The sequence below is a fragment of the Pieris brassicae genome, chromosome 6 (genome assembly GCF_905147105.1).
Source record: "Pieris brassicae chromosome 6, ilPieBrab1.1, whole genome shotgun sequence".
NCBI lineage: Eukaryota > Metazoa > Arthropoda > Insecta > Lepidoptera > Pieridae > Pieris > Pieris brassicae.
The window spans coordinates 18,043,091-18,057,230 of record NC_059670.1 but is presented as its reverse complement, the minus strand read 5'-3'; the positions used below and the strand labels follow the sequence as shown (position 1 = coordinate 18,057,230).

The following is a 14,140-nucleotide window of genomic DNA, read 5'->3' as shown; positions in this document are numbered from 1 at the left end:
CCCGTTTTTTTAATCTTAGTCTGACCGCTAGTTCTCGTTAGCATTAGCTCTTCTTTGTCTACTGGCTCTTAATGAAATAGATTTTTTTAACAATTTTATGCGAAAATACTTTAAAACGAGCCATTCACTTGGCCACTTCATACATATTGAAAAACAATCAATACTCACGAATTGGGATGTTCGACTTTTCTGTGCTCAAAGGGATTATAAGCCTTTTCGTTAATAGCATCTTTTGATCCCAAAGTTAACGTCGACTGGAAACCAGGGTTGGATGTGAGGTTGGAACTGAAAATATAAAATATTTAATTAGTTTTATGCATGGTATTTGCCCATACCCATAAAGAAAAAAAGCCAGTAAATAAATAATTCGTGAAATATCTGTGGTGACTGAAAATCATAGAATGACAATGTTATCTAATAAAACAATTTTAGCTAAAGCTATGCATTCTAATTTCTAACCTGTGGATGCAGATTTCTGTAATATAAAAATGAGACTTATTCCTATCGACGCGTTTTACAATATGTTAGGCGGTAATAATTTCTTTAAAACATTATTTCTTTTCGTTTTAATATATTTCAAATTTATAACAAATATATGAAAAATGTAAAAACAAAGTGCAAGAGATGATAAATAAGTGCTGACCCCTATTACAAATGAACAAACCGATCGAAACTACTCAAGAACATTTCCAAGTCTATAAGACTGTGACGTATCACGTATTGCTTCGATGATAAAACATAACAGTATATATTTGAGTGTTGCTTCTTGGTTGACGTTCGCAATAAAACGTGGTACTCTTCTTGCTGACTGCAAAGATAATAAGCCTTAATGCCTATGAAATGTTATTATTATTTTATAAACGAATATGAATGCCATTTTATTTTGTATATACCTCGACGGCTTTCAAAGGTTCGCGAATAATACGCTCATAATCATTCGTAATCTTAGAAATTAATTTGCTAAAGAATTAGTATTTTAATGTGTAGTTCTCGTGAAAACCACAGATAATATTATCAAGTAATTGGCAATATTTCATGAAAGCCTTACATTCTATACATACAATAAACCTCAAACAGCCATCAAACAGCATTGCAGTCAGTTACTTTTTTATATTGGTTACTATGAACGTCAATGTAAAGGTAAGACAGTATATTTCAGGCTTTTAATACGTTTTCATACGGTGACTTTACAAGAACCATCATAGTTCTCGCTGCAGAACATTTACCAAATTTATTTATTTAATGGTCTGTGGCGATGTACGGCAGGTAAAAGGGTGACAGCGGTTTCCGTAAACTAACTAGGGTCTTTCTAATGTTTATCAATGACTTTATTATCTTTTCCTTTTGTGCAATATTTAAAACTAAGTCCTGGGAAAACAGGACAGGTTGCTAGTCGAACTTTGCTTACAAGGATAAATTTGTGGAATCCATAGTAAGTAATAAGCGTACGAAGGAATTAACATATTTTGTTGTTTGAATTTTTGAGCGTGACTCGTCTTTTGTTGACTTTCAAAATACCTCTTGTCTCGTACAAGGATAGCTAATTGAAACGAGAACATTGACCAAATACTTAGTATACTATATTTTATATTGTATATTCCTTTAGATGTAACGACTGAATTGACGGTATTTGTTTTAAAATTTTACATAATTATTGAAAGCGGTTATTTTCCCGTTAATATTTATTATAAAATAACGTAGTCCCACGGTTACTTAAGATAATAATAATTTCATACTAAACGATAAAATTTTAATAAATGAACAAACACAAAACAGTTACTTACGTCGAATTAAAATTGTCCAGAATTATAGTGCCTTTTTTCTCGCCGTGTCCCATTTTGATTTTTATATCTGAAAAAAAAAGATTTTGATTTTTTAATAATATTTGGTTACGCACAATTAAGATCAAAGGGAGATGATTTAGTTAGATGCGATCGATAAAGTTACAATATGAATACATGCTGTCTCATATACTTAACTATTTCTACAGTTTAGTACTGTATCGGATGTCTTTTACATAAAAATACCAGACTTTTAAAATATTAGGCACGTTTTTTCCTTGAACATTTCTTGAAAAATATTCGTAAAACTACCGGAATACTATAACAATATATAGTTATATTTAAATACATAATATATTATTAACTAATATTGAAATGTTAGAATCCTAAAATACTACCTAAGCCTACGAGAACTTTCTAGAACCACAATTAATACTTAATACGATTATCCGTAGTCGGCATATCCCACAACTTGACGGATTTTATTTATTTCGAAGTCTTTTTGTATGAAACTCAAATTCAAAATAACTTTATTCATATAGGTAAACAAGCACACTTATGAACGTCAACAAAAACGATGTTAAATTAATTCTGATGCACTGAACATGTCATGTAACCTTTTCTTTTTGGTACTTTTCGTTTTAGAATCAATAAATCAAATTATTTAAATTTATAGAATGTATAAACGTTTATTGAACAACGGAACAACTGTAATAGACTTAACAATTTCAAATTTAGGGTGGCCTACCCACCCTAACATACAGTAAGTTTTGTTAGGACAATAATTGAATGAGGGTAGGATGAAAAATAAATTGACAGGAGTATCTACAATTATAAGACGTGGTCGTCATTATAAGCTTTGTTTTGTTAGGGTATGTAATTTATATCTACCAAAGGTGTAGTTAAATGTACGAATTTATTCCTATCATACTAATACATTGAGAAGTTATATCCGTCAATTACGGTTAATCGTTGTATAGAAGTTTTAAGTAATTTGAATAACATAATTAATAATTCTTATCTTTATTAGAAAATCGCAGGGCTGTTTGGTTAGATAAACTTTCCTTTTTTTTCTAAATAATTTTGTACATCTAAGGTTTCTCTCTAACAACGACACCCATGTACAGTTGTAATCTTGCCATTTTTGCTATTTCATCATTATCCAAAACTTGATTTTGTTTTAATTTAATCTCGGTTTAGGCCTAACTGGCATTCACATATGACATTCTGATATGTTAATTGTGGTAGGTTTAGAATATGATTATTTCTACTAATAATAAATTATTTGCATTTCCTTTTCAAGTTGTTTTCAGTATCACGAGTGAGTATATACTTCCTATATGTTGATCATAAATTGATATAATGACCGACTAGAATCTAAATTTAAAAAAAAATTACATAGTTAATCCTTTTTTATTTTTTTTCTATGACAATCGTAAAACAATCTAGTAAGCTTTAATTGGTCATATTTCATTACTCGTTAGCTATGAAAGGTTATATGAATGTTTGCCTAGTTCCCTAAGCATGTATTACAGGCCTGGCGTTCGAATCACGGATCCAATGGGTATTTCCATCTATGTGCGCAATTGATACTTGCTCATACGGTGAGGGCATACATTACGAAGAAGAAAAGGCGTCAGGCATAGAAGGCTGGCTACTTTTCTATACAATAATAATCAAAGTAAGAAATGCAATCTGAAGCTAAGGTTGTAGCGTGACCGGATTGTTAAATTATTTAATCATTAAAAGTTACACGTCGATTGACCCTTCGTTTTTTTTGATGTTGATTAAAAATGTATGGATGTAGATTTTTTTTATTAAATAAATTTACTGATATATGGTTATAGGAGGGATAGTTTATTAAGGTAAATTAGTATTTAAATAAACGGAGTTCAGTTTTCCTGTTTTTTATTTAGATAGGTTAACAAGCTTAATTATATTCTTAATAGCACAAGTGATACTTAAAGCTGTTAAATTATATATAACCAAAAAATATTATCATTCATTGGGATAATTTGGGTTTTTCTGATAAATTTGTAGGCATTATAAACTTGTGCATACATTTACTGTACAAAAAAGTGTTAAAATATTATCGTTGGTAGAGAGAGAAAAACTGTAATATTCAAGGGCAAATCCTTTCACCCCCATCTGAATATTCATCAGCGGAACACAGCAGATGTTCTGTCTGTAACGGTAAAAGTTAGTTTTGTTTAAATATTATTCGTTCCTTCTATTATTTATAAATAAAATATGTATTACAAATGTTGTTATTCGATATGATTCTGACTTGCGTATTAAACTACCAAAACTAAATTATTTTAACCCGCCTACGACTGATAAGGGAATTGCTGAAGGGAATTGGATTGCATATCTTTGACCTAATATTCACGGTACGTCTCAGGGTTGACATTTGGACGACTTTTCACCACCCGCCAGAAGCAGAGTTCGAAGCGTCAGAGGAATCACCAAGCCAGCCGCTGCGATATACGTAATATAAAGCACTTCTTTATTTATACAAATTTGCCTTTTTTTGGCAATTTTTAAATATTATCATAGTGTATACAATATATTTATATACGATATTTTAATAATACGAGTACTTTTATCATTGATCAGAAAAGAGTTAAATATTAACTGTTATTTTATGATGAACGGTAAAAAAACAATGGGTTAAAATCACGTTCATACAATTTTAAACGTAGACATTTTAAAAATACAAGCAGTGCTTGTATGATGTTTTTGAAAGATATAATTTTCAAGTGAAATTAAAGTGTGCGATAATCCCGAGCTAACAAAAACATAGGCTTTCCTCATAAACATGGCATGGCAATGGATGACATGAGAATACCGGATCTCCCTCTATTAGCTCATGCTTCTGGCTTCATAGGCGGCAGCATCTGACTCCATGGACATATCTGGCTATATGGATATATATATCTATATCTGGTTTTATGGACATATCTTGTTCTTAGAAAGCCGCGCGATCTTTTGCCGGGGTATGATAGATTAGAAAATGGATAAAATGTTGACCCGAAAGTCGGCCTTGCCTATAACCAAACAAAATCAGCGTCTCATTGTGTTTCGCAAGCTTTAAGCACAAACAAAAACAATTGCCAAATGTGTTATATAATAATTGTTTGACTTTGTTAATGAGACTTGGCTCAAAGTTCGCTATGAAAAAATATTCCTTCCGTGGGTATTTTTGGAACTTTTATGAAACTTTCATTCGGTATTTTGGCAGTATCTATTTCAAACAACTTCTCAACCCCCTTAATAACAAAAACTTGATAGATAGAATGGTCTGCTCTAAAGTTTTAATTAAATCTCAAAATTTTCGGCATAGTCCCTAAGTGCTGGAAGACCGCTTCAATACATCCGATACCTAAAAAATGGAATCGCTAAGATACAACCAACTATCGCCCACTAGCTATAACCTCCTTGTTCTCCAAAATAATAGATACCATTATTAACGCCCAGCTCGTGAGTTAATTAGAGGAGTGTGGCACAGAGCATTGCTCTCGAGCCTTCCAGCCTATGGGCTCCCCGAGAAATTATGCAGCCAGTTTTCTACCTTTCTCGCTGATTGGAGTATCAAGGTTGTCATCGACAGATCATGTTCCAACCTTAAACCCGTGGATGCTGGGGTCCTACAAGGCTGTATTCTATCCCCGACCGAAGAGACAAGTATGTGCCTTTTTCACTAAAATCAACTCCCTTTGTCGCTACTCCTCTCTTTGAAGACATTTTCCTTATTGGTTCAGCTAGCATCAGAATACTGGGTGTTGACATATCGAATGAGGTTCAGTTTCGCGGTCTGAATTATATTCTTCGATGCTTGGTCGGCAAGGAGAGACGGTACTTCACTCTGGGCCACCATGAAGCGCAAATTCGGCCCCACACTACTGATGTCACCTCTGAGCAGGAGCTCCTCATTTACAGCTCCTTCCGCTTGACTGTATTTAACGAAGACCGATTCGAATCGACAACGACCACTTGCCGAGCGGCTTGATCTCTTGTCGTTGCAAAGAGATGTAGGGTCTCTCTGCATTTTCTACCGCATTTACCATGGATAGTGTTCAGAGGCCCTAAATAAAAATGGGATTCGCTATTAAAATTTATATAATAAATGTATTTATTATATAGTATATTTTGAGAAGGTTGTAGCAAAGTACGTTAGATGGAATAAATAATAACAATAAAGTCCGATATCCCGAAACGATAATACACAAATTCATGCTTAACATTTCTGTACTTCTATCATTATTCAGATAAATTTTCAAAGCACATAAGCTTTGAAAATTTATATTTAAAGCTTTTGTTTATTGCTCCCAATACACGAAAAAAATTTAGGTGCGTATTAGAAAAAAACTAATTAAATTTTTATATATATGCCATTAACATATACCCTTATATATACCCTTATATCACTTGTATTTTTATATACCGACTTACTTTGGTTAATTACTTAATTTGGTTGTAAATTAGTGATATGGTGTGAATTGATTTATCGCCTTAGTCAATAACATTACTTGGCAATTGTTACATTATAAATAAATGCCTAAATGAAGGTTTACCTTACGTAATCCATCTTCAAATTGTAAAAAGGTTTGTGAAGTACACTACACTAAAGACATCCTATTGAATTGATTATTTTGTGTACACTCGCTGGAACTATATCGTATATAAGTGAACCAAGTAGTTGTATAAAGACCCACATTGTAATATTGTATCATTATAGGGTATTTAATTATATTATTTTAAGCATCTTTAGAAATGTGTAGTGTCAAAACTATTTACCCCCCTATCGTATGGTCCGTACTTACTTATTATTGTAAAACAGATAGAGGAGTGGAGACTGGCTATTGAAATAAATGTTCTAAGAAGGATATTTGAGCTCAAGGGAAACTAGAGACTGCCCTATACTGCAAAGATGACTCAGTGGACACAACAGCAGAATATGCCAAGAGCAAGACACGAGAGAGTTTAAGAATCATCAAAGGTTGAAAGTTACGAAGTGGAAGTGGAGGATGATCTAGGAGGAGGCCAGAACCCAGGGCTGTAGTTCCACTCTATGGATTTTTGGATAACCTTTTTAAGTGCCGTTTTGCAGCTAATCCGTCAAATGACTCATTTCTTTGAACGACAATGATCCATCGGAGTTTATAAGGTCTTTTAAAATGTTAGTTGATATGAACGCAAAGGGGCGCGTTCATTTTGCGAATTAGTTAATTTAAAAATCTTATTAACACTTCCCTCGGGACTTGAACGTAATAATCAAACCAGTCGAGTGCCGAACCAGTACGGGAATAAATAAGTTACGGGCTTACGCAGTTATATGAAAATGGAAATCATACTAGGAAACTTGCCGCCAAGTATGGAGGTAGTTTGACTTAGAAAGTTGATAATGAATCTTCTTGACTTATCTTTTATAAACTTGATTTTCTTCGGATTTATCAATAACTAACCAAAAAATTTTCTTATTAAAATATTCACAGAATTTTCTTTAGAAATGTTTTATAATATTGAACCTCAATATTGAATATTGATCAAATATTAAAAGTATTTAATATTATTTTTAAATATGAAAATAATGACATTTGATGCAACTATAAACTATAAAAACGTACTTGCGGACAAAAAGATTTTCGCTAGACCGGCTTGCTTCATTAAACAAATAAATCTAATCTTTGTTTTAATGTATGCGGAAGAACACGAGGTACTGAAATTGATGACTGCATAGATCCTTGTCATTATGTATAGATCTATCAAGGCTTAAGGTACATAATTTGAATTCTCGGAAAACTTTACTTATATAGCCGTTTACATATAAACGATCACGTCTCACACAAACACAAATTTCATTGTTACAGGTGTTATACTTTATATACACTCTATACAGCGTGTCTTAGTTAAGTTTAGATAGTTTATCAATCCTTCACTGTTTTGTAACCGGCTTTTTAAACTTATGTAAAGGCGTAATATGTATTTTTTGAAAAAAAATATTCTATTCAACTCTATAAGATTTCCAGTTGCTTGGAACCTGGTGAATGTTGTCCCTTTTAGAGTGGCATGTGGCGTATGTTTCCACTTGAACATGAGAGGTTTTCCGGATAAATTCCGAACACTTCACAGGAGACTATGGGTTGAAAGTGGTTTTATTGTTGTTTATTTGAAAACTTGTTGTGTACGTATGGACAGGTTTCATTTAAACTATTATTCACGTTTTAACGTGCAGTCAAGTTCATATAATATGTTTTTTAGTACTGGATTAAACAGCTTGGTAGGAATTTGTGTGAATTTGTGTGGAATTTTGATTCCATTCCCCTGAATGATTAAAATAATCCCTGCAATAAGTTTTTTTTGATCTCTCCTTAATTTATTTAGTCACTTTTGTAATACTTAACTATTTGAGTTAATGCCAGTGTATGTAAAGAAAGAAAAATAGTAAATATTTAACAAAAAGTAAAAAATTCAACAAAATAATTTACTTTAACCAAATATTAGTTTTAGGGTTGTTAGTTTTTATGTTAGTTTTTTTACCCTGTGTGTATATTTCAAAATCAATAAAAAAAGAAATGCCAACTACCTTTTTTAAGTAAGTTGGTAATTGGAGCTATGTACAACATAATAAAACACACAAAAGATTTAAGAAAAAATAATGAATGAAAATCAAGTAGTAATTTAATAATATTTCCTCAATCTTAATTTGAATGTTAATAATTTTTTATAAAATATTAAAAAAAACAAACAAGGTTGTTTTTTAATGTTGTTTTACAATAATTAAACTAAAAATAAACAATGCAGGTTGTTGCAGGAACGATAATTGGTATTTTTGTAAACGTCGACGACTCTAAGGTCTTAAATAATTTGAATTTATTTTTAAAACCAAATTCTATATTCTTCCTATTTTTTTTCACAACTGCGGTATTCAAATATGGAGTCTAAATACCTGCGACTTAATGCGACGACATCCAACAGGATAATAGTTTTGAAATTCGAATGCGAACAACATTTATTTTGTACTTTGCTGCATTTTATATAGATTTGGATTTCGTTGACTTGACCAAATTTTTTTGATTAGTCCTTATGATGGTCGCCTCGATAACTTTTAAGTAATAAGTTTACCCGCTGACCGGACGTAACGTATATGTAACGAAGTTATAAATAAATAAAACAGTATATTACAGAACACTACAATGCGTGTATAATAATCCTTAGCGATCTAGGCCATTTAAAACCGAGTTGTTGCCACCAACCTTGACTTTCTCACAGTTACACCTGGGAATCTTGTTGATGTAGTTCTCTGAGTTCCGCATCGAAACATTTTTATTAACTGAATGGTATGGATGTAAAAACAGCCAGGTATGTTGCCGCCAGATCGTAAATTAATCCGTTCGTCAAATTACCATCATATATATTTTAAAGATTATCTTTTTAGGTATTATGTTATATTTAGTGTAGTAATTATCAAGAAGCTATAGCTTACGAGCGTTAACTATCGTCGAACCACGGCTGGGTTTACCAAATCCTTTCTTTGGGCAAAGTGCGTGTGTTAAACATAGAAGAGTATAGAAGATAAATTACTTCACTAATTTATTATATTTAAGATTTTGTATAAAAGTTCATCGTAAGTTAATATTAAGCTTTTAAGGTTGGCATTACATTGCATACATATCTGAAAGTCTGTAAAGTTTTTATCAAAATGAATTCACAATGTCTTCGTGTTTATTAGTTGAACAATCTTTAGTAATAAAATATTAATTAATTAATTTATTAATACTTCGTTGCACATAATATAAAAAGTGAACATAATTAAATTAAAAGGAGGGCAACTGCCGGCCTTATCGCTTTCGAGTGATCTCTGCCAGGCAACCACTGTGAGAATAGAAAAGAAAATGTAGTAAATTGAATTAGGTAGGCAAGAAGTGCAAAAATACATATTACACATAGTTATTGAAACAAAACTAAATAGGAACAAAAAAAAATAAACAAACTTAAACTAAAAAAAAGGATACGTGAAAGTAAAAAGTGCACATGAATCACGATAATAAATTAATTATATTCAATAGTCTTGATATTATCTGACTTCTATATAATGTATTAAAATCCTTTTACCCTTAGCAAGCCTAAGACGTCAAATGAAATGCGTGAGTATGATAAAATTCAGTATTAATACGCCCATTAAGGACATAACGGAAGGAATACATCGTTCGTACATTGATTTGGAAGTTACAAGTAATTATATATATGAGTGTATATAATATTTCTTGAAAAATTAAACTGCTTGAGTCTGTCGCAACTTAATACATATTATTATTGGTACTACACTTTTCCAGTGTACTTGTTTTTTTTTCTTTAGAATTTGGAAAAAAACCATTGTTGGAAGAGCTTCGTTTCGAGTTTGATAGTTGCAGAAAGTGGAACTAAATTTAAATGAACAGTCAATTGGCAAGTACGTGAAACGTCATCGATCCCAGTAATCTGCCTTGCTCTTTGATCAAATGGCTGAATAGCTCAGACCGCTAGTTAAACGGCACTGTTTAGCTAAGAGGCCAGGCTGTTAATTGAACGGCTAATTAAGTAGTTGGTTGCGTTATATTACATTAAACAATTATTTTACAATCTGCTTACGAAGTTTACCGGTGTACATCGTTATAAAATTATCCGGCATTCACGATTATTATACGGTTGGGTACACTGATCAGAAGGACAGAAAATAGTCCGTAACAAGAGTCGGTTCCGCTTTTTTAAAATACACCTGGTAAACGAATAGTCCTAAAACAATCAAAGAGTGTACAAAAAAATAATTTATAAAAAAATACAAAATATAGCACAGGAATCTAAGAGCTCAAGACTGTTCATCAGTCTTGCAACCGAATATACATTCTAGGTATTCTATTTAGTGAAACGAACCCCTAAGTTAACCCTTAGTGGAGATAAATAATGTATCCGCTTCTTTAAAACGTCATAAACCTACAATTTAAACAAGATCCAGAACAAGTCCAGCATTTATTTTTAATGATATTTTTTAATAAGTGTTGAAACCTAAAAATAATCAACCAATAAACAAAGTTTTAGGTCATGTCGAATACCGAGGTTTAATCGTTTCTAGAAATCAAAACACTCAGTGCCATTCAAGATTGAATAGATGTCCTTGGTGCGGGCAAATAATAGCGTTATTATTGCATATATGGATCTAAATAATCATTTGTAAGCAAGTCAATAGCTCAATTTATAGCCACGAAACATTGACGTATATAGAAACAAATCTTAGCAAAAATATTCGATTGGCCAACTTTTTAGTTACATGTGAATCTAAAACAGATAGATAGAAATCCAAATAGTTATCTAATTGAACGTATATATTAAAGGCACAATAAACACATTGACTTAGTGTATAAATTATGCTTAGTACCTCACAAAGAAATTTGCAGTGCAGTGAACTTTAAAAGCTTTAGCTTTAAAAATTTAAGACGATTTTTTGTTTAACCCGCGGGTTCAATCGCGTATATACCGACGTCGTGGTAGTGGAAAGTCTACTAAGATGGGCTGTAGATATATTTTTGTTATGATAAAAGTTTAATTTTACTTAGTTTTTAATTAATTTCTTTCAGATTATTAGATTTATTTATTATCCCTTTTTACTTTACAACGAATATATATCTAATACATGTTTAAACTAGTTACATCATTTACGTAGAATGTCCTTAATTAGTAAATTTGAAAATACACTTCAGATATTGTAAAATTCTTGATTTCAAGTAGGTAATGATAGATTTTTTTAAATCACCCCAGGAATTTTTAGCTGTATATATTGTTAAAAATAACAACAAACATTCAAAATGCAAAACTTTCTTCGTCATTGATTTTCCCTATCACTACATTTGACGTAGTTTTGTTATGTGGCAGCAAAGAAATTTCGTGTTCTCACTGGGGACGGGCCAAAATACAATTTCCCATGGGTATATATATGGATACATTATTTTTGTAGATAAAGAAACGTACATTTACTATATAATACTGTACATTTTTTTTGTTCGATCTTCAATAGTTTTCACAGCGCACGCGATGACGGTTTTATTATTGATAATTTTCCACACCTTGGTTTTGTTTCTAATGGTGAAAGTATTTTTAAAATCGATCCAGTAGTTTTTGTGTGAAAACGAACAAACATACATACAAAACACACATGTTTACTCTTTATAATATTAGTATAGATAACGGATGAAATGGTTATTAACTATAAAAGATTTAATTCTGACTGCTAGAGTGAAGATTATAATATTTAGTGGAAACTTGTTGTTACGAAATATACCAAATATAATTTATTAAAAATATGCTATTCAATGTTATGTCCTTATCGATTTCGTGTCTAAAAAAGAGACAAACAATATACTGCCTTAAGCTAATCTTAATAAGCCGCAAATATATATTTTCGACAACCAATACACTATAAAACATGAGATAGGTCGCAAATGTCAACCACAAGTAGCTTTTACTTTCTCCATATGTCTGTAAATTGTGATATAATGCGCAATAGAACCCGTACGTTTATCTGAACAATCGTGTCGGAGTGAGAGGTTTCACCTTGAAAGCTAAGCTTACTAGTATTTACTTGAGACCTAAATATATATTAACTGAGTCACATAACAGAAGTCATCTTTGCAGGTTTTTTTAAATTTAATTTATTTTTTATTCTTAACTTAATTGTCGCGTTCTCTCAAAGAATACGACTTCTTTGCGGACGAAGAATATTTTCTAATAACCGCCTGAACTTATGTAATTTATTTAATAGGATTATGGAAGAAAATATCTAGTACGCTGAAAACTTTTCATTAATCTAGCTATGAAGCCAAATTTTAATTAGGTATATAATGTGTAGTATGAACCTTACTAATGTTATCAAAACGAAGGATTTATATTTTATATGTATGTAAAAATAAATTCGCAAACCCATTTCACAATTATAATGCTTATAATGTATCCTATAAAACGAAATATTTAAAAAAAAACCATTCCTGCGAGGCTGTGACAACTATACGCACTTCCTTCGTAAATCTTAAAAAAAGTCCGCTATTTTATATACTTTAGATTTTATAAAATCTATATATTTTCAAACCCGATTGAAAATAGTATTACTTTAATAAATAACAAATGGTCTATATAGAGTAAATTTACGAGGCACAGAGTCCATTCAGTCTGCAACTCGGTTAATAAAATTTCCAATCAGAAAGTAATAACAATACGTATACGTAGAGAAAATAATATCGTTCACAATATATTGTCTAAAGAAACAAAATATGTAAGGTATTTGAATTTGAACATATATCTTACTATGAATGGCAAATTTGAAAATGAGTCATAAGTCATAACTAGTTGATTGCCTCATTCAACTTCAATGGCATTCTTAAGTAAATAATTCATGACACCATATTGCCGACTAAGGCAGATGGTAAAACGTTTTTTAAGGTTCGCTGTTAACCTGACAGGTCAGCTCGGGCTGGCTTTTGGTGATAGTAGCTCGGCGTTAATAGGCTTTTGCCGCATTTGGTCCGTTGCGTGATGGTCAATCGCCTGAAGGGCAGGATGGAAGATAACTGGAGTGAGATTTTTGCGTTTTTTAACCTAATCTGACTTTGTCTTCCCGCGAGGATGGCTTTTACGAGTTGTTTATTGTGTATTTGTTATTTACCTGATTGGATCATCCAGATCCGTTAGAATGTGTCGGGGAATGGATGTTTTGGGGACGGGAACGGTGCGTTCATGCACTCGGACCCTATGTCCATTAATTGTTGCTCATACGGTAAGGAATGATATCGTAAACAAACCAAAAAAGATATACGACAAACGACGTGCCGTCGTGTTTCACGTTTATTAGGTTCCATTGCAATTGTTTTTTATTTATAAAGCAAGACAAAATTTACTTTGATACATTAAAAAGTCAAGTAACATAGGAAAAAAGAAATACTAATTGCATAAATAAACTAACTTAAAAGTAACTAATGTAGACTTACAAATTCAAAAATTATGAAACTAACATCTTAAATTAAAAAAAAACTAAAAGCTAATAAGACTGGAAGTTTCAGTCAGTGGAGATATTCTAAATATAAAGATATTATTTCAAGACAATAAATGCATTCCAATTTGCATAGCGCATAATAACTTGATTTAATGGTAAAACCGGTTCTAAAGAACCCATTAATTATTCATACATTTCGACCGTGTTCTACTAACATTAAATAATTTTACTACATTTTAAATAATTAGTCTAATTAGAGGTCGTGTATTTTTAGTACTCAATTTAGGGTAATAGTTTAATATGCATAGCTAATGGACCACTAGTGGGCATATAAACTGGA

The 14,140-nt window shown here is 31.6% G+C and overlaps 1 protein-coding gene across 2 annotated transcripts in view; it reads right to left on the bottom strand.

The window, feature by feature from the left end:
• Positions 1-14,140, bottom strand: part of LOC123710970 (proton-coupled amino acid transporter-like protein pathetic) — a 38,782-nt gene that overhangs the window by 14,050 nt on the left and 10,592 nt on the right. Inside the window, exons 2-4 of one of the 2 annotated variants that reach the window (XM_045663314.1) lie at positions 1,785-1,851; positions 665-808; positions 169-285 (exon numbers count right to left, since the gene is read on the bottom strand). In XM_045663314.1, coding sequence (XP_045519270.1) covers positions 169-285; positions 665-808; positions 1,785-1,837 — 314 coding nt within the window. In that variant the 5' untranslated portion in view covers positions 1,838-1,851. The remainder of the gene's footprint in view (positions 1-168; positions 286-664; positions 809-1,784; positions 1,852-14,140) is intronic. The other variant, XM_045663315.1, reaches the window with a different exon arrangement.